The sequence below is a fragment of the Cydia strobilella genome, chromosome Z (assembly GCF_947568885.1).
Source record: "Cydia strobilella chromosome Z, ilCydStro3.1, whole genome shotgun sequence".
Taxonomy (NCBI): domain Eukaryota; kingdom Metazoa; phylum Arthropoda; class Insecta; order Lepidoptera; family Tortricidae; genus Cydia; species Cydia strobilella.
In genome coordinates, this window is record NC_086068.1 from 34,779,885 (window position 1) to 34,801,353 (window position 21,469).

The window sequence follows — 21,469 nt, forward strand, 5'->3', positions numbered from 1 at the left end:
CTGTAGCAGGCGGCTCGTTGAAATGAAATGAAATGAAATGCGTGGAATACAAGGATTGCATAACTTTTACACTTTTTATAATTTTCATATTCTAAAAATCGTTAAAAAGTATAAAAATTATGCAATCCTTGGAATCAAAGAGCCGCCTGATATGAGGATTAATGCATGTACCTAATATAGCTTTTATCTCATTTGCAGTCTACCACTCAGAACCGTCTAACTATACCTCTCGTTTTTTTATCATTAGAAAGAAGGCGAGCGATCTTAACGTGTCGTTTTATCGAAAAACACTTGGAAAATAAGTCACAACAAATATAATATACGATCATTTACATACTTTTGCTTTCATAAGTAAAATATTGTTATATTTATAAAAAAAACTTGTCAATAAAAAGACACGTGGAAATGGTTTACCGTTTTTTCTAATGCTAAAAGACTAAGAATAGTTTCTAGTCATGTACAGTCAGCTGCAGAGAAAAGGCACCCCCCTGCATACAAAGTTCTGTAAATTAGTATGGACGTGGGGTACCTTTTCTCTGCAGCTGACTGTACCAAATAGGAAATAATAAAAAAAACGTTCGTGTAATATTTTATTATTATTTAATAATAGGGAATATTACGCGAAACTCGGCGTAGGTGGCGCCATTATCACAATCTGAGGGTCTATCGCGAAACAAGAAAATGGAACTTTCGTTATCTAACATCTCTGTCACTCTTGCGTATTCGAGCGATAAAGAGGCAGCTAGATAACGAAATTTCGGATTCGAGTTTTCCGGTAGGTCCCCTGAAAACTTGTCAAAAACCTGTTAAAGGTACAGCATGAATAAGTTACTCTACGGTGCACTAAAAAAGCTAGTGCTGCACTCTGGTGGCAGAACATTGCAGTAATATCCCCTATTCCTCGTCCTTTGGAAATCTGAAATAAAAAGTTGAGTTTTGTGACCAACAATATTAATAAAAGGAACATTCATCAATGATCATTAATGTCTTTTTTATTAGGGTTCCGTACCCAAGGGGTAAAAACGGGACCCTATTACTAATACTTCGCTGTCCGTCTGTCTGTCACCAGGCTGTATCTCATGAACCGTGATAGCTAGACAGTTGAAATTTTCACAGATGATGTATTTCTGTTGCCGCTATAACAACAAATACTAAAAAGTACGGTCCCCTTGGTGCGCGCGTCCGACCCGCACTTGACCGGTTTTTAGTATTAAACTATAGTCTGGCAAACACAATCTGTCAGTAAGTAAGAACAAAGAAAACTATAGGTACAGTCGAAGGCAAAAATATCGATCCAGACAAATGGCTTAAAAATATGTGAACACGATTTTATTGTCTGAGCGTACACATATTTTTGAGACTTTGGGAATGTATATATATTTATGCCCTTGACTGTACTCATCAATTAAAATGAGACAGTCCTGGGCCAAACTATAAGAAAGCTGTAAATGTCGATAGGTTATTGATCTGAGTTCGATACATCACTATGCCAAAAATATAACCTTTCATACTTAGCAGAAAAGTTCGAAAATTTATGCAAAAATCTATATAGACTTGAATGCAAGTAATAATTACATAAACAATATATCGATTTCTATGTTTAGGGTCAGGTCCTATAAATTAATTTCTTCAAAATTGAACAAAACTCACCGATTAAAGGTTATCGGTTCGTGCGTATTTTCTTTTCTTCCTGTATGTGATTTACAGCCCTCGATCACACAAGACATTATCACAAAGGGAACTTCAAACCATTACAAATAAAAACTCAACACGTTTTCCAACAATCTTTCAGGAATAGCAAAAATATAATTAAAATAAACCAAGATGACCGCTGAAACATCCCGAAATATTTCAACTAAAATAATACGACTATGTCAAGTTGTTACAGTTGACACTTACCTGTGAAATAACGAACTTATATTTTATTTGGCTGGATTATATTATAGAACCACATAGGACCATTTGACATTTCCCTCAGTACATCTTATGACAATACTGAAAAAAACGAAAGAACTTGCGGATTGTTGTCTCACTCACTCATAGAAAAAAAGTAATAACGTGTTGTGAATACGATATCTTTTACCAAGCTTTTATTTTTGCCCGGCTTCTTTGCTTTAGTCATTATTCTGAGTTATGTCCACATATAGTTTTTACTGCATGAGTGTGCTAATTTCGGTCGAAGAAAACGCATACCTAAACTTTGACTTTGCAATTGGTCCGCTGGTGAGCAATTGAGCATGCGTATTCTTATTTTGTATCCTTTTATAAGCTTTTATATTTTCTTTGAAGTCAATAACAAATAAGATACATTTTAAGCTTTATGAAGCAAACGACAACTCCAAATAATAACGGGGGTGTTTACTGGCCATTACTGGGTCACCTTAATGTCACGCCCTCGCCAGACAAAGAATGAAGGACTTTGGAACAGGCTATCTGGAACCAAAGAAATTCAAAACGCTACTCATGAGCTCCATCATCGGCATATGGAGATGGTCGGAAAAGCTCTTGAGTAGCGGACGGATCTTTCCTAGGGGGTAACTGCATAAAAGATCCTTATGGGCCCGAAAACCATAAGATAAGATAAGATAAGCTTTATGAAGCTAAGCAGCTCAAGCCCCACATCAAAAATTTAACCCAATTCACTTTGATGGTACCTATCATGAAGTTATACCCTAAACAGGAGCGAGCTGTCACTTTTTTTGCCATACTAAACTGAACCTTATCACCGAGCCAGAAAGGTGTTCGTACCAGACTAGAGAAAACGGTCCACATGAGATAGCAAAAGTGGGTCGCGGTGTCCCACTCGCACATGTTGCCAATGTTAAAAAAATACCATTTTGGTAGTATTTATATCAATAACTACTAAAATTAAATACCTTCTTATATTATTTAAGTGCTATATTCAAAGTGCGGTTCTGATATCTTTTACGTAATTTGTAAATAGTTATAATGTCAATATTATTAACTGATTTAACCAAGCATGTGCACAACAAAAAATACATTAATTTTTATATGGTAGACATTGTAGTAACTTTGAATATTAATTGGTATCCCCAATTTGATAAAGAAATTTTCAAAATACATGAATGGCGGCGCTCAAGATTTATTTGCGAAATAAAGTATAAAATGGGTAAAAGATATTGTGTGAAAGGTTCCAGAAGTGAAAGTTTTGTTGATTGTGGTATATCTTTTCACAGGTAAGCCTAAACTATTAAAAATATAAGAAAACGTTGTCAAACTCATTAGGGTGACTATGATGTCGGCACGATGTGAATCGGTCTTACAGAGTTCTTATTACCTACGTACTTACTTAATGTAAAAATAAGTTTACCTAAATAAGTATATCTTTATTTCGGCATGTTTAATTATTTGGTTGATAGATAGATAAATGATTTATTTGTGCACGTAATGAGAGCTATATAATTGCCAAAATTTAAATCCAAAATCCTTAAATATTACAGACACATTTATACATAATATTCTATATAAGTTGAACACACATTTCCGTCAGTACACGAAGGCGGCAAATTAAAAAAAAATGGTGCAATTAACTACGATGACGCTTAAAGAATAGCTGAAGTGTGCAAAATAGAAGCCATTACGTATATGAACATACCATGAGTGCGAAAGAGGCAGACTACAAATGAAAAAAGTGACCATTTTTAGGGTTCCGTACCCAAAGGGTAAAAACGGGACCCTATCACTAAGACTCCGCTGTCCGTCTGTCAGTCTGTCTGTCATCAGTAACAGTTTTTATAACGACTAAATTAAGTAAGGTTTTGAGAAGCGTTTTACAGAGGAGAAAAAAACTATATCCATTCTCTCTGACTTCCTATGCATGAATGAAAAACGATCTTGGCCAAACTATACATTCCAACTTATCCTAATATCCCACATACATATGACTTATGGTCACCCTAATTAGAAAGAGATGCAACCGCCCACTTTGACTTCTCATGTGGACACACTTTTTGGCCCGTGTACTCCATCCGGTTTATTAAAATCTAAATCCGTGGTACCTATCTACTGGCATTTTTTTCTTCTTAGTTGTTCCCTGTGGTAACAAGTTAGAAAAAAATCCAGGTGTCACTAACCGATGATGTCCCGCTGCAGCTGGCAGAGCGCGGCGTGGTTCTCGACGTGGCGCAGCTGCCGCTCGGCCGCGCACGCCAGCCGTGCCGCCACCTCCTGCGCCGCGCGCGCGCGTTCAAGCCCGCTGCCGTTCTCGTTCTCGCCGGTTCCCCTCCGGTGGGGTGCCACCTCCGTTATTTCTGCACCAATTATAAATACCTAATTCACAATGAGCCAGTGCCACGTACTACACTACAAGTGTTTGAAATTACTTCAGCAAGGAAATAATAAAAATAATAAAGATAAACACTCAAGAGCAAGGAAGTTTCTACCTGTTTCTATGACTCACGAGTGCGATTTCAAGCTAAACATAAATTTGGAATATTGCGTAACAGTATGATTCGGTCTATCACCACAATGCGCGAAGTCGCGTGTCACACATGCCCGAAGCACGGTCGGAAGTAGACGAAATTTCGTATTTTTCATTTACCCTTAAATCGTCGACGATCCCAGACTTACAACAGTTACAACCGATAAGCCCCTCAAGTTTAAGGAGAAACCTTAAATTCCTGTGTGATTTCTACCGCTTGCTTGTGCTTAAAAGAATTGTTTGTCGCGATAATAACAAAAATAACAATGAACTATATTATAGTGTTGTACCAATGTGTTTGTATTTCAAATACGTCATGGAAGTAATATCCAAGGTTTGGGAAGTTCAGATTTGAGCATGTGTAAAGTGTGGCGCCAGTCGGCGGAACGCTCACTCCGTGTAGGTGCTGAATGTGCATGTAGGGTACCGTTGGCGATGGCGGCGTAGTACAGCAGCCTGTGCAGCGGGCGCAGCAGCAGGCAGGCGAGCGGCAGCGGCGAGGAGGCCTCGAAGGCCGCGCACGCGCGCGCCGCCTCCGCGCAGCGCCTCCGCACGCTCTCCACCATGCCCACCAGCGCGCCGCTGTGCTCTGTGTACATCGCGTACGCCTGACAAATATTACGTTACATTATAGGTATACACAATGGCGTTAGCTTTCACATTTTAACGATCTACTTTATGCCGTGTGAGACGCTTTCACCCAAGCAGTAATACATTTGCAATGGACATACAAAATGAACGCTGGAAAGGAGGTTATTTGGTTGTATGTTTTATTTTTTTTGTTTATTACCTCACAGTCCGTCGTTTCTCAACCGATTTGGAAACAATATTTTTTCCTTTGAAAGTTTAAGTAAGATTGGCCCCATTTTTGTCAAAATCGATGAATAGTGATTTTTGTATTTTCATTAACAAATTAAGCAGTATACATTAGAAAAAGTGGCATGTGAAGTGGTACGGCTGATGAAGACTAAAACGGAACACCTCAAGGACACGTAGCAGCGTACTGGTCTTCTTCGTAAAGTTCCAAGAGGGTTAAGGGGGCATTAGGATTGTTCATTTTTTTGGACCCCCATTTTTATTTTATTTGTTAAAAATATAGGTTAATTTAAGATACCAATTTGTATGATTTATAATTGAAAATTTGAGATACGACTTCTCGTAAATTACATGTCGTGGCTGAATTGATAAAACACAAGCAACAAGCATTAAAAAATAGTTCATTTTCAATTGATTGTAATTTTCATCTGAATGATAATTACGCGTTTCTATAAATATCGTTTGGAATGGTCGTTTTATTTGAATCCCTATATCAATAATTTCTAAATACGCAAAATACCAATGTAAGTTACGTCATGTTTTAAAAGATTAAACATGTTAGTGAATCATGAAGTTACGTCATGGTAAGATTATTAAAAAAACAATAGCAGGAATTGAAAAGTGTAAGAGCTCTTTACGCTTTACGTTACGCATAAGTGACTAAGAAAGTTATTCATAAACATGCCATTAGTAATCGATTGTCCGTATTCATCATTTGATAAAGAAGAGACGCTTTCCAGATAGATTTTCGTACATCAACCCGCCTGTTGATATCTTTATTGCACGCGCGCGAAGTATAATGCGTAAGGGAATATATTTTTATTATAATTTACGACCTCCACTAAACGCATGATCTACTCATACTCAAATGACAAAATATCTGCAAAAGATACACAAAAAGGAGTATAGCGCCAACCGCGCGCCTCTGGGCTGTAGCTTATTCTTTGAACCTCGTTGTGGTAAATTCACGTACGATCGCAGTGAGCGGAGTGCGGGTACAGAGACGCTGAGACGCTCAAGGACACATCAGCGACTATCGTCTTAAGTATATTGCTGTCAAACTCGCACAGTGACATTGACAACCGGCATCATGGGCTAACTACGAGCGCCTGTGCCTCTGCCCTCAATCCATCTGATCGGCGGCAGTAATTAAATTCGGTGGTCGACACAGTTAACTGACCTTTCGTAAACCTTATTGCAACGAATTAAGGTCTACCGTAAGGAGTACGTAAGCCCGCACCTGCATGACCATCGCTAGAACTTTAGTTGTTGCAATAAGAATTACGAATATAGAAATATAGTTAACAGTGTTACATTAAAATTTAAACCAGGCTGGCACTATTTGCATTCAGGTGTATTAAAAAAATTGAATAAACGTATGTACATACGTACTTACTTAGTAAGTTGGTACTAGGAATTGTTCGAAGTGCAAGCTGTGCTGCTCTAAATAAAGTGCTGCACGTTATTGCAGATTGTTGTTTAATTTGCGAAGCACTTCACTGCAGCGAGGAATAGACGAAGCTTCAACAGTCTCTGAGCTCCACCATAATATTTACCACTTAAAAAGTAACGTCGCACCATTTCATAACATTCGTCGTTAGAAATAAACAAAATAAGGTCAGCAGCGCGCGCGCATACAGTACTATCCCGAGTCAAGGCCAGCGAGCGACTAACAATAAACCAAGGAGTTTGTTGTTGGACTTGTTGGTTTAAACTACCCTCGTTTATTAAACTTGTGTATCTATCAGGTTTGTTTTGTTTACATCTGACGTAACAGGGTAACTACACTTCATGAAACATGCTTTTTCTACTCGTCAACTATAATCTGTGTATTACAACTTCATATGCAACAATACAACCTTACTCTTTTCAACGTTGGATAGTCTAAGGCACTTCCGAATCAAGAATTTTTTCGATACGGTTTAGTCAATGAGGGCTACCGTTTTTGTGCTCACCAGTTGGCGCCACCAGAAAAACAGATCTCAAAATACTTCTATGCTTATTTTTATACAATCAATACGTTCTAATATACACAAAGGTATTTAACGGCTAAATAGTATTTTATACCATCGTGATATAATTGAGCTTTTCAGTCGAGTAAGTACCGTGTTTTAGCAACGAAGCTTGCTGAGTTGCTTAAGTAAGGTACGAGATAGAAAAGCTTGATTATACCACTATTGTACACAATACTTTTTCTACGAGACAAAAATAATAATACTTTCAACCAGTAAAATCATATAGGTAAACAAACCAAAAGTAGGTACTCGTATACAGCTAAGATACGCGAGCGGAGCGATACCTTCATACTCGTACGCGTACCGGCCACTGGGGCCCGGCGGCGTATTTACAAAGGCTATACTGATATGGTTCAGATGCGAACTGAACTAGATTAGCTTTTGTTTGGACAAAACTTAACAAAACCCTAATCTATTATAGTATAGAAATTTACTGAAATCGTATAGACTTTATTAACTAAATTCATACGGATATTGTTACTACAAATGCTAGTCTGTTGCGATCTAAAATTTGAATCATATTTTAGTAACGACTCCGATTGTATTAAATAAATCACCGTTCATGCAAATTACTTAACAATGCCTAAGATTTTTTTTTACTTTTAGAATTATTTCAGTTGATAGGTACGAGTACTCCCTTTAGTACTGTTTGGTAACCAAAATTTCGTAACCAGCTACAGAATGGGAATCAAGATTCCCAGTTAATTTGAAGCCGGTTACGTATTGGGCCAGCGTGTTACCGCTTGGTAACTAAATTTGGTAACTAGCTACAAAACAGGAATTTAAAATTCCTTGTATGTAGCCAGTTACGAATTGGGCAAGAGTGGAATTGTTTGGTAAATAAGTTTTGTAACTGGCTACAAAATGGGAATCCAAAATTACATTAAATCAATAGGTAGGTAGGTTAGGTTCGTTAGGTAGCTTCAAATGCCCGAAGGGCAAACCGCCCAGAAATAGGAGCCCCGCGAAGCGGGGCTCCGTCTAGTTACGTTGTGAAGTAATTTTTTTTTTAAAGAAACATTCCAATGAACTCCAGCTAACTAGACGGAGCCCCGCTTCGCGGGGCTCCTATTTCTGGGCAGTTTGCCCTTCGGGCATTTATAGCTACCTAACGAACCTAACCTACCTACTGATTTAGTATAATTTTGGATTCCAATTTTGTAGACAGTTAGGTACAAAACATTTGCCAACCGTGGCTAGGAATAATCCATTTGAGTTAATAAGTATTATTTAAATTTAGATATCATATTCAAATGATACTGACGTTACTAAACTCGACTAGGTTTTGTCGTGAATAATATTTGAAAATATGTAAGCAAAAAGCTAATCCATTTGAGTGACTACTTTTTACCGAAATGGTATAGATATTGTTAACTAATATGCATAAACAAAAGCTCCCCGATTATAATCTGAGGCGTGACTGAAATAGTTTAGCTTTTGTAAATACGCGGCCCGGCGGGTTGGTCAACGACACCTCCTCGTAACTCATGAGGTCCTCCTCATCACACTCCTGGTCCTGGTACCTGCTCCTTGCTAAATTCAATTTTAAGACATTTTTTTTTCGATTTCGGCCACCGTAGCCTATGGAGACTAACAAGCAACGCTAAGCAATTCGTAGTCTATGGATAATGCTATATGAAAGGTGTCACAACGCGTTTCTGACTTATGAAGCAATTGTTTCTACTATACAACATAAAATAAATAATTAATTAGAGCTATCGTTTTGTTTCGTCCTCTTGACCGCGGCGAGCTGTGATTGGCCAACCAATCACAAAGCTGAGGCGACGCAGCAGCGTGTTTAAGTAGACAGCAATATGACAGATGGCGCGACGAAATTACGTTCCGAAACGCCATCGATGGCTAATTTGCATTGAATCGAGTCTCCTTAAACAAGAAATATTTTATCGAAATGTATGAAGTTCTATTTTCAATTTTTTTACAATGAGGGCTATCGCGTTTAATTTCGCCGCTAGGGGCGCTAGTGTAGATGGAGGTCTTTCAAAATATCAAATGCAGAATATTTGGGGGTTTCAAGCTTTTTTATCGGGAATTTTCACTCCTTATTCATAATTGTGGCAAATCTTGGCAAATCTTTGATTAATCATATTAGTGGTTTAAAAAAAAGTGCCAACTAAAATATATAAAATATATGCAAAATTAAACAGGTTGAAAAAATGGCACATGTACGAAAGTTAATAAAAATATTAAAAATGATATATAAATATTAAAAAGATTAAATAAAAATGAAAAAATTGCTGCCTATTTTTTGCGGTAATGGAATCTATAAGTGATACATGGCATGGAAAAAAATTGGTCAAAGATAACAAATTCAACCTGTATATTATTAATGATACATAATGATGATGTTTAGTTAAGTTTTTGTGTTTGTCTATATACATATAATCAATAAACTTACGTTATAAGTATTACTTAAATAGTCGCACAGCAGTTCAGCAATTTTTCTGTACTCTGGTTCTTCAGCATCTGTAAAACACGAGATAAAATCGTAATAAATTGTGTACAAAAAATCCCAGTTGTTCGGTTTTAGATTCTATACAATGAAAAATTACCCTCTCAACGTCTAGTAGACATGATGAATTAATGATATGTATAAAAACTAAAAGAAAAAGATAAACCGACTTCAAAAAGGATGAAATAAAATATTATCCTTTTTAGGGTTCCATATTTAAGTATATGCGTTACCAACTGATATGTTTGAAGTCGGTGCCAAGCCAAATTTTGCACCATAAAGTCGTCGTCAATATAGAACTTGCAAATAATGTACGAGTAAACAAACCATTTTACCTTCATTACTTCGTAATCTTACAAGGACAACCATGACCTTATCAACAGTCTATATACTTAAATATTTTATTTATATAAATTTTTAGTTAAATAAATTTTAATTATTAATATTTAAGGGAATATTACCTCCGTAAAAATGTTAGGTTATGTGTTAAACGCTAACAAAATCTGTCATATTTGTTTAAATTATTGGCAGGTTCTATTGACGACGACTTTAGATGATTTTGTGCGACTTGATAAGGATGCGGCTATGCCGGCTATATAAGTATGTAAGTTGTATTGCCTCACACGACGACAATGAACAAACTTTCTGTAGGTACCTAAGAACACATCTCAGAAGTCAGAACACACGGTCGAACCTTGTTGGTACAGTCCGTACTATGTTTGTCGGCACATTAGTGTAAATCCAATGCGTTTATTTGCCGTTTTATGTTTTAAAAAGTATTTTTTACTAATTTTTGAACAGTCCATAGCATGCAAGTGAAGGGATTGGGACTGAGTTATTTCCTGTCCCTTATCCATAGGACTACATTACAAAATATAAAACAATTCAAGGAACCTTTATTAAATTTCAGCTAAAGCGGTTCAGCTGTTTAGTCATGAAAAGGTAACAAACAGGCCGACAGAATTACTTTCACGTTTATAATATTAGACGTTTATCATCATAAGCTGATTATTTTTGAGTTGTATTGTTACTACATGGTTTGGCACCGACTTCAAACATATCAGTTGGTAACGCATGTACTTAAATACGGAACCCTAAAAAAGATAATATTTTATTTCATCCTTTTTAAGTCGGTTTCTTTTTTTTTTCATTTTTAGTTCTAATGTTGTTACATAGTTAGAGAATGATGCGCGAGGCATGAATGAAGTAGGGGAGACCGAGGTGAGTTAAAATATACTAAAAAGTACGGAACTCTCGGCGGGCGAGTACGACTCGCACTTGTCTGGTTTTTCCAGCTCAATAATAGTTAGGTATAGATGTCTCAAAATTATCTTAACTCACCTCGGTCTCCCCTAATTATAAACATCTTAATTCGTAAACTTAAGCCACGTATCTACTAGAGGCAGCCTCGGGTCGAGCGGCTGTCTGGCTCCGTTTTATAGTATTTGTTGTTATAGCGGCAACAGAAATACATCATCTGTGAAAATTTCAACTGTCTAGCTATCACGGTTCATGAGATACAGCCTGGTGACAGACGGACAGACAAACAGACAGACAGACAGCGAAGTGTTAGTAATAGGGTCCCGTTTTTACCCTTTGGGTACGGAACACTAAAAAAAATTACTCAAATCGGACCACGGGTGTCAGAGTAATCGGTGAACACATAAAAAAATATTGCCACAACCGAATACAGAACCTCCTTCTATGAAATTGAGGTCGGTTAAATTTACCAATCGCTTGTCAGTAGGTAATATAATATAATTGTCATTACTATACGCACGACATCGTGACTCACGTCAAAATCGGGTGAATAAAAAAAATATCGAAGAAAGATCATATTTCGTTTTTTTTTTACAAAAAACTATAAAGTTTCGGGGTCTGACATTTTGCATACTTGTTATTAATGGAAAGCCACATCATCAAAAACAAAAAATTTGGCAAAGCCCGCAGTCACAATGTTCCATGAGTAGCTAATCTATCTACTATCGTACAGTCATCTGCAATAATATGTTACTCTTCGACGGCCGCAAAAATATCTGACACGGTCTTATTTGTAGAGCCTGAGCGTGTCTCATATTTTTGCGGCCTTTAAAGAGTAACATATTATTGCAGGTGACTGTACGCATCGTTACGACGCATTAAATTTTAGGCATATGTGAAACACTATGAAATGCAGGGCCTTATTAGACAAAGCTTTTATCATTGCTGAAAGGTATTTCGAACAGGTTTAAGACGATAGTGGCGACTTCGAAATCGAATAAATCTAACGGAGGGGAATCGCTGTGATGTGGTTAACATACAGTCGAAAGTTTTAATTGATGACCCATTTTGTACCTACGTAGTCCTCACATTCCTCCCTAGATATTGATATTATGGAAAATATTTTTACACAATTTGATATATTTTAAATTTTTAATCACAGCTATGCCCAACTTATAGGGGTTTTTCAGAAATTGTATGAAACCTGGTTTTCGCTCCTAACTCTTATAATAAATATATAAAAATAAAAATAAATAAATAAATAAATATAAATATAAATATTATAGGACGTTCTTACACAGATTGACTAAGCCCCACGGTAAGCCCAAGGAGGCTTGTGTTATGGGTACTCAGACAACGATATATATAATATATTAATACTAAAATACATAGAAAACACCCATGACTCAGGCACAAATATCTGTGTTCATCACACAAATAAATGCCCTTACCAGGATTCGAACCCAGGACCATCGGCTTCACAGGCAGGGTCACTACCCACTAGGCCAGACCGGTCGTCGATAATAATATAATATAATCTGGGGGAACGTGGTCAAAGAACCCATCATCATCACCGAAGGCGACGGTGGACTTCGCGGCGATCTCTGCTGCCGCGGCGTCTAGGATGCACAGAGGAAGGCGTTATTTGATATCCGGGTCGTAGACATCGACTGTCCCTCTTATATCTCACGTCCAGTACCATACTCTCTCTTTACATCTTTATTTACCAAACACCAAAATAACAACAATGAATATACGTCAAAGTTGACAATAAAATGACAACTTCGTTATAACATTAAAGATGACGTCTCAAACCTCACACTGATACCAAAAAAATCCAAATCTGACCAAAAATTAGGAAATTATGCATCAATATGTTTATTAAAGTTTAAAAAATCCAAATTGGTCATTTTCAGGTAAATCCATTTATGCTTCTAGTATGCTATGAGCAATATGACCTGGATTCTAAAACTGCCGGGAGATCATCTCTATTGTCCCTGAATGACAAATAATGACGTCATACAGATAGTCACTGCCGAAATTCGCAAAATGTAAATTATAGCTATACCATGAGTCACACATACACGTGTGCTACATCAGCTACATGTAATGAAAGATTATTAAATGTATTATGATTCATCTATACATTGTTTCCAAATAAAAATGTATGGTTTAAGAGCTATAAACAAAGAAATACCACTTTTTATGAAAAAAGTAGGTGTATGTCAAATTTATAGCTAAACTAATAAAGTTAATAAAATGTTGCGTATATTATTACAAAAAACAGTCATTCAGGTTTAGGTTACCGCTTAAATTTTAGATTTCCGTGTCCGTGTTGCAAAAATTATAAGCCAAAACTCGCTGGGGGCAGATTCACTTAGCTTATCCTGGCATGGTCAGAATAAACTTACTTTGGTAAAAAGTTGCGCCTGCGTCATTTCTTGGGATAAGGTTACCTACACGATTTTGATATTTGTTTTTAAACTCCTCGCTTACATTTGACGAATGTAAGTATGTACTCGTACTGACTTACTGAATGTATTAGTCATACTTGTTATGAACAAAATGCTGCACTTCATGATAAAAGCAAGCCGCTTTGCACAGTGATAGTAGGAACCAAACTGAGCGATTTGACCCGCAGCAGCGGCAGTTTCACCCCTTAGGAACAGAGATGGCGCCACTTCTTTAAAAAATATTTCAAAAAATTCTACAAGCTAAACCAATGAACCGATTTAAATGTTTAATATCTCAAATGAAAGCGCATTATATACATTACTTTTAAAAAAATAGTCAAAAAATATATACTCAATAATTTTGATAAAAACGGGAATTTTAAGTTTGTTTTTTTACTCGATTGATAGTTTTTACTTGATTTCTCAAAAAAATTGTATGGAATATGAATAGTTTAATGCATGTATATATTACTGAATAAATAAAAAGTATTATAAAAAAAACCCGACACCGATATCTCTCATACTTCTCGAAATATTTTAGTTTGAATGTGAGTGTAAATTTCTTCAAGATATATTCCAAATAATTCTACAAGCTAAACTATTCGACCGATTTTAATGTTTAATATCTCAAATAAAAGCTCATTATATATACTACTTACAAAAAAATATTCAAAAAACATATACTGAATACTTTTGGCAAAAAACGGCATCTTACGTTTTTTTTCTTACTCAATTGATAGTTTTTACTTAATTTCATAAAAAAAAATTATGGAACATGAATAGTTTAATAAATATATATATAGTACTGAGTATATAAAAGTATTACAAAAAAACCCGACACCGATACCTTTCATTCTTCACGAAATATTTAAGTTCAATTATGCACGTTCTTACAAATAAATTCTTTAAAAGAAATCTTCAACCGCAGTAAGTGCACTGATTTTAATATGAAATGTGTCATATGAAAAGAAATCACCCAATTTATTTTAATAAATAAATAAAACTGAATAAAGTTTTTTCCTGGTGCTGAATTACAAAAAATATAACAAATCTAAAAGAGCTGTAAAGAGTTCGAAACGTCGGGATGTATTATAAATTCAATATACGCGATATAATCCGTTTTCATAGTTTTATTTAACAAATATAAAATTAGAAATTATTTTTATTTAAAGTGACTACATTTGTAAACAAAAAACTTGAATGTCCTCTTCGGGTTCACCGGTAGATGTAGAACTGAAAAAAAAGTCATTTTGAGAAGTACTCGTACCATTTCAATACTAAAAAATCACCGATCATACATGAAGTGGTTGCTGTAGATTACTGTTGGATAATTTTTGTGCCTGTAGATTTACTGTTGAATTATTTTTGTGCCTAGTTGATTACCATTAAACCTATAATTTTGTGCCAGACCTATAATCAGTGGTCAGCATGCAAATTAACTCTGGATTGAAAATTACATTAACTTACTTTTGATTTGTACAGGCATTTTTGCATGATTTACACTGGGCTGTGCATGGTAAGCTGACGCGACGACACTCACAACGCATAGTTTCGCAGCCAGATTTGCAGCCACAATGGTCCAAGAGGCTTAATTGCGACCAAATCGCTGTAACTGCCGACCATTCCGGAGTCCAACTCTCTCTTTCCTCAGTCCATCCCCAAGAAGATGGACATGGTATGGAAACTACTGGTTTCATAGCGTTTCCCCATATATGGCCCCCTTGGTAAGCCGCTCGAAGTGCATGTTTATAGAGAGCAGCTGATGTAGGTGGCAGGCTTGTCACAAGCTTGTTTTTTGAAGCAAACAAATATTTGTGAACTTCATTTACGTTTATGTGTTCCGTTTGGCCAAACAATAACACAAATCTAGGGTTACTTTATACTAAAATTAAAATATGTAGTTACACACCTGACAACTGACAAAATCAAAAACTTAAAAGTTGACATACTCCTATTTTCCCGTCTTTTTATAGTGGCCAGAGAAAGGCAGCTTGATCTGAACGAATTCTTCCAGTACGAAAACCAAATTTGTCCACCTTCGTTGTCAGTCAATGGAGGGCGTCGTTCAGGGAACAAATCTGATTTGGCCGAGAAATTAGAACCTGCCAACCCTGCCACCTACATCAGCTGCTCTCTATAAACATGCACTTCGAGCAGCTTACCAAGAGGGCCAACGGAAACGCTGTGAAACCAGAAGTTTCCATACCATGTACATCTTTTTGGGGATGGACTGAGGAAAAAGAGAGTTGGACTCCGGAATGGTCGGCAGTTACAGCGATTTGGTCTCCATTAAGCCTCTTGGACCATTGTGGCTGCAAATCTGGCTGAGAAACTATGCATTGTGGGTGTCGTCGCGTCAGCTGGCCATGCACAGCCCAGTGTAAATCATGCAAATGTGGCTGTACAAATCCAAAGTAAGTTAATGTAATTTTCAATCCAGGGTTATTTTGCATGCTGACCACTAATTATAGGTCTGGCACAAAATTATAGGTTTAATGGATATCAACTAGGCACAAAAATAATTCAACAATAATCTACAGCAACCAGTTCATGTATGATCAGTGATTTTGTAGTATTGGAATGGTACGAGTACTTAACAAAACGACTTTTCTTTTACAGTTTTACATCTACCGGTGAACCATATAATTTGACATCACCTAATAATAATTAGTTGCCCGTTTATTTTGTTATTTAATACACTGACAATTATCTGATTCAATTCGGCTTATATGTATAGAAACTACTAAATTGACCTACTTTTATATTATACACATAGATTTAAGATTAGATTCCAAGTATGCATGTAATATTGCTATGCCCCCACGGGGTCCATGTGGAACTACCAAGAATTTGTAATACCTATAAAACCATGGTTGCAATAAATAAATATGAAATATGAACCCGAAGAGGACATTTAAGTTTTTTGTTTACAAATGTAGTCACTTTAAATAAAAATAATTCCTAATTTTAGATTTGTTATATTTTTTTGCAATTCACCACCAGGAAAAAACTTAATTCAGTTTTTATTTATAATTTTTTATTTATTAAAATAAATAAATGGAAATAATTTAATTTATTGAAAACACATTTACATGACATCATCATTCGCTTGCCCTTGTCCCATTCACTTGGGGTCGGCGCAGCATGTCTTTTTCTTCCATACATCTCTGTCACCCGTCATCTCATCATTCACTTGCGTTAGTTTCATATCATCTTTCACACAGTCCATCCACCTTTTCCTCGGTTTTCCTCTCCTCGTACTTCCCTCCACATTCATTCTTAATACCTTTCTCGTCACATGACTTTCATCCCTCCGCATCACATGCCCGTACCATGCTAGGCGATTTGCCCTTACTTTTTCTGTTATGGGTGCAACTTTCAGGCTTCCTCTTATATACTCATTCCTTATCCTATCCATTCTCGTCACGCCACACATCCACCTTAACATTCTCATCTCCGCTACATGCAATCTCTTTTCATCCTTCACCTTTAGGGCCCAACACTCTGATCCATACATGACGACAGGTCTTATGATCGTTTTATAAATTTTACCCTTCAACCGAAGGGGCATACGGGCGTCACAAATGGTTCCCGTAACCTGTCGCCATTTCATCCATCCTGTGCTAATCCGGTTTTTCACGTCGCGGTCAATATCGCCATCGCACTGTACGAGCGAACCGAGGTACTTGAAGTCGGAGCAGACCGGCAATGTAACGCTATCGAGTTCTATGGCAGCAAAACTGGAGAGACCGCCAAAATCGCAGAACATGTGTTCTGTTTTAGATCTGCTGATCTTTAGGCCAACATTCTCCAATTTTTGCCGCCATTTCTCAAGTCTGCTCTGCACCTCTAGTTCGTTTTCACCTACAAGCACAATGTCATCAGCAAACAGCATACACCAAGGTGCCTCCTCCTGTATGTCCGATGACAGTGCGTCCATAACTAGCAGGAAGAGGTAAGGGCTTAAAGCCGATCCCTGGTGCAAGCCTACTGTGACACTGAACCTGTCGGTGGTGCCAGCTGCTGACCGGACGCGTGTACAACATCGGTTGTACATTGACCGGATTAGCTCCACATACTTCCCAGGCACGCATTTCTCTTTCAGAGCCCACCACAAAACCTCTCGGGGTACTCGATCGTATGCTTTTTCGAGGTCAACAAACACCATATGCAGGTTCTTTTTAGCATGTCTGTATTTTTCGCACATTTGGCGAAGTGCAAAAATGGCGTCTGTTGTACCTCTCCCCGGCATAAACCCGAACTGGTTTTGTGTTATATCACTCTCATCTCTCAGGCGTCTCTCTATCACTTTTTCCCATATTTTCATGCTATGTGACATGAGCTTTATTCCTCTATAGTTGTTGCATTCCTGTACATCCCCTTTGTTTTTAAAAATGGGCACCAGCAAACTGTCACACCATTCGTCGGGGATTGTTTCTTCATTTACATGACATTACAGTGTATAAAAAAAAATGGAATTAAACAATAAACTACAAAACTAACTAAAATATTTTATTCAAAAAGACCTCCGCGAGCTGTACCGGGTGCAAAGGTGCCCATCACACTTGCCGCGTTACCACGTTGGATAGCGATGGCCAACCTTTGCACCAGGTACGAACCCGCGCGAGCATCAGAGGTCCTCTCCCTAATCCTATGTCCCACCTCCCTAATAAACGATATGGCGTCAGACCCCCAACACCCCGTTGTCTCGAAGGCGAGGGGTACAAAATAATAATTTGCCTCGAGGATGGAATATTTCGTTCTCTTTCTTGAAGCTGCCGACTCTGCCGCAGCGCCAGGTGTCTGCACCGTCCGGCTGAGATGTGACGCGGCGAAAGTGCTGACGCACGTGGCGTCCCACAGTAGGCACTTCCCCTTCTGCCATGGCACCAACGTTAAACCGTCCGGCCTTTTGCCATCGGTGCGACAGAGACCCGGTGGTTCCAGAACACACGGTATGTTCGCGGATATTAGGGCTCTCCGGACGATGTCATTAAGCGCGTGGTGTCTGGGAAATCTTCCTGAGCAGCGACAACAACTCAATGCGTGATGGCCATTAGCTTCCACCGTGGAGCCGCAGATGCATTTGTGAGATATGCAAACATCGCAGCCCAGGCGAAGAGCTACAGCCACACGCATTGAGTCACTGTCGAGGAGTGTTCCCAGGTGAGGGGAAGGTAATGCCTGTAACCACGCTCCCGCTTCTACCTTTGACACCGACCGGAGTCTTGCCAAATCCACACCCGTAGCAGCACTCAAGAGACGGGCAAGTGTGTTTCTGGCACCCGCGTCATCCCACGCTCTCTGCACTTGTGGAGCCTCAGGCACGGACACAGTTGGGTAACGATCTGACCATATTTCCAGCGCATCGCTAACAAAGGGAATCGTAACCCTGTCTCCATGAGAATGTAACATTTTAGAGACAAGGTCAACGACCCCATGCGCTGACGCTAGAAAGGCTGGCAGGCCTACGTCCCTCGCGCGCCGTAAACCCAGACCACCATGACGTACAGGCAGAGAAGCTTGGGTCCACTGGTCATCAGAAAGCGACACATTTAAGATGGTTTCTGTTGTATCCTTTAAGGTGTCGTCAAAAGAAGACACTTCATCAGGACACAACCACGTCGGGGTGGTTCTTAAAAGGTACGTTATTTTTGGAACCGCAAAACACATTCTAAGTAAAACTAGGGCGACGTGGGTACCTATATTATTGAGGCGCTCCCGGGCGCGCAGAAGGAGCCGTTTCCTGGCCTCTATTGCATCCGGGATGGCGTCTGGGAATATTGGGCAGCACAGAAGGTAAAAAGTGGTGCGTGAAAGTTCTTTGAGACCGGGAAGCAGAGTCTGAAAAGAATACAAGGAAGAAGAAAAAGTGGGGCTGCAGCAGAAAAATTCACACTTGGTCGCGTTCACCTCCAGACCCATCTCCTTAAGACGTGGAAGAAGAAAATCCAAGTCTTGCTTTACAACATCAGGTTTTCCTCCCAATGTCCCGTCGTCCAAATACCATGTGTTAAGAGGTGACTTTAAAAACGGTATTATCTTATGGATAGCGAGGCTGAAGGTGAGCGGTCCGAGTGGATCTCCCTGCTGCGCACCCACCTGGGAAAGGATCAAGGAGTCGTTGTAGAATAGGTTAGACGGGGAATGATAAACTTGGTTCAGAAAAGGGTATAGAGACGGTGAATGTTGTTCTATTTCGCTCAAAAGAACGTCTCTCTCCACGGAATTGAAGGCATTTTTAACATCTAACTTGATGATAACGCAGTCTGTGTTTGCTGGGTCAGCTACAAATGTGCGAGTGGCATGGATAGCGGCTTCACACCCTCTTTGTGTGCCAAAGCCTAATTGATGTGGCTGGAGATACCCAGCCATTCGTTCCCTTACCGCACGACACCCCAGTTTTGCTACTAAACGCCGAAAGGTGCTTCCCACAGCAATTGGCCGTACGCCTCCCTCTTTTTTAGTTAACGCGCACAGAGAGGCTCCATACAAATACGGGCAAACTTCGGGGTTTAGTTGTCCACTGAGTAAAAAATTACAGAGTTTAACGAGACACTCAAGCAACCGTTGCCCGTTGTCGCCAGCCGAGCTCGACGTCAACTCTTTTAAATGAGCTGGTCGAATTCCGTCCAAGCCCGCGGCTGACCCATTATGAAAAGTCCCAAGCGCTTGGACTACTTCCTCTAAGTTAACGGTCAAGGCTTGAGTAGTCCTATCTGGCTCCCGGGGGAAAATTAAAGGGCGGGACGGGGGCGGGTGCTTTGTCTGTAGGGAGGCAAGAGTCTCAGGACCCGGAGGTGCTATAGAGTCATCTGACATTAACACGCGAGCGGCTCCCCTCACATCACCTTCGAAGACTTTATATTCTATTGTCTTTAGGACAGAGGGCATACGGGAGGAAACTTCCGCGGCACTTACATTTTCAAGCGAAGTAGACGAAAATCCGGTGGCAACTAAGTTATTATTCACTTTAGACGTGAGATTGCCCGGGGCCTCAACGTCGGGTGCTCTTAGCGCCGAATATGCAAAAGTAAGTAGCGCACACCAATCGGTAGTTTCATTGGTCTCAATGCACTTACTAATAACGTTGCATAGTTTTTCCGCCGCCAGGTTTCTCGCTCCCCGGGGTATGTGACGAAGCACCCGTACTGAAGTTTTAAGAGTGCCGAGGCTCCTGAGGGTGTCCCCAGATGGTTGCAAGCCCTGTGAGCATGTAGTGGCGCGCCCGGGCTGGCTGTGGGGGACGGACTGGATGGCGCGGGGAGCCACCCGAGCAGATGAAGGCTGGCTGCGCTGAGGAGCCACGTTCTTGTGTAGGCGTGTAATGTGCGTCTTAAGGCCCTGTGACGTGAATCTACGAGACGATTCGGAGCAGTGGGGGCAAATCAATGTATGGGAGGTGGAACTCATCTTAAATGTAAAATTATGCTAAATTATGATTCTATAATTAAATTAAATATAAAACTTACAACACAATATAAAAGGGATATAAAAATGTTACATAAATATAAGGTAATACGATGATCCTGGTGCGATCCTCTGGTCACCGTAAGGCCTCAATAGCAAATGAAAAGGAATTATTTACAACACATATATAGTCTTAATTCGTTGGAACGTTTCCGAAAAGCGAAGAAGATTCATCCAAAGTAACAGCCGTTACCTTGCAGAACTGCTATATACTTGAAGCACTTAAACAGCACAACGACAAGGCTGACGTACTCACAAGACTTGGTGCCACGAGGGTCAGTAGTATAAATAACAATAGTAATCACTTGTAGATATTGTAAATTTCGCCGTTGTTGTTGATATTTTACACAGATATATTTTCTTGTTTGTTTATTTTCTGTATGACAGCTTGTCATGTAGACCGGGTTATCGCTGACGGCGCTTTTTCAGGTTTTTATCTGCAACCTGCGGTCTCCGTGGAGAGATAACAATATCTGAGGATCGTGTATATTTCACCACTTCCAATTTGCCAAAGAATCATCAGAAATAATCCAAAATATATTTA

At 38.9% G+C, this 21,469-nt stretch overlaps 1 protein-coding gene across 1 annotated transcript in view; it reads right to left on the minus strand.

Moving 5' to 3' along the window:
- LOC134754138 (FERM, ARHGEF and pleckstrin domain-containing protein 1) overlaps positions 1-21,469 on the minus strand; it is a 201,076-nt gene that overhangs the window by 40,522 nt on the left and 139,085 nt on the right. The window contains exons 20-22 of the mRNA XM_063690221.1: positions 9,689-9,756; positions 4,869-5,049; positions 4,095-4,271 (exon numbers count right to left, since the gene is read on the minus strand). Of these exons, the coding sequence (XP_063546291.1) occupies positions 4,095-4,271; positions 4,869-5,049; positions 9,689-9,756 (426 nt within the window). The remainder of the gene's footprint in view (positions 1-4,094; positions 4,272-4,868; positions 5,050-9,688; positions 9,757-21,469) is intronic.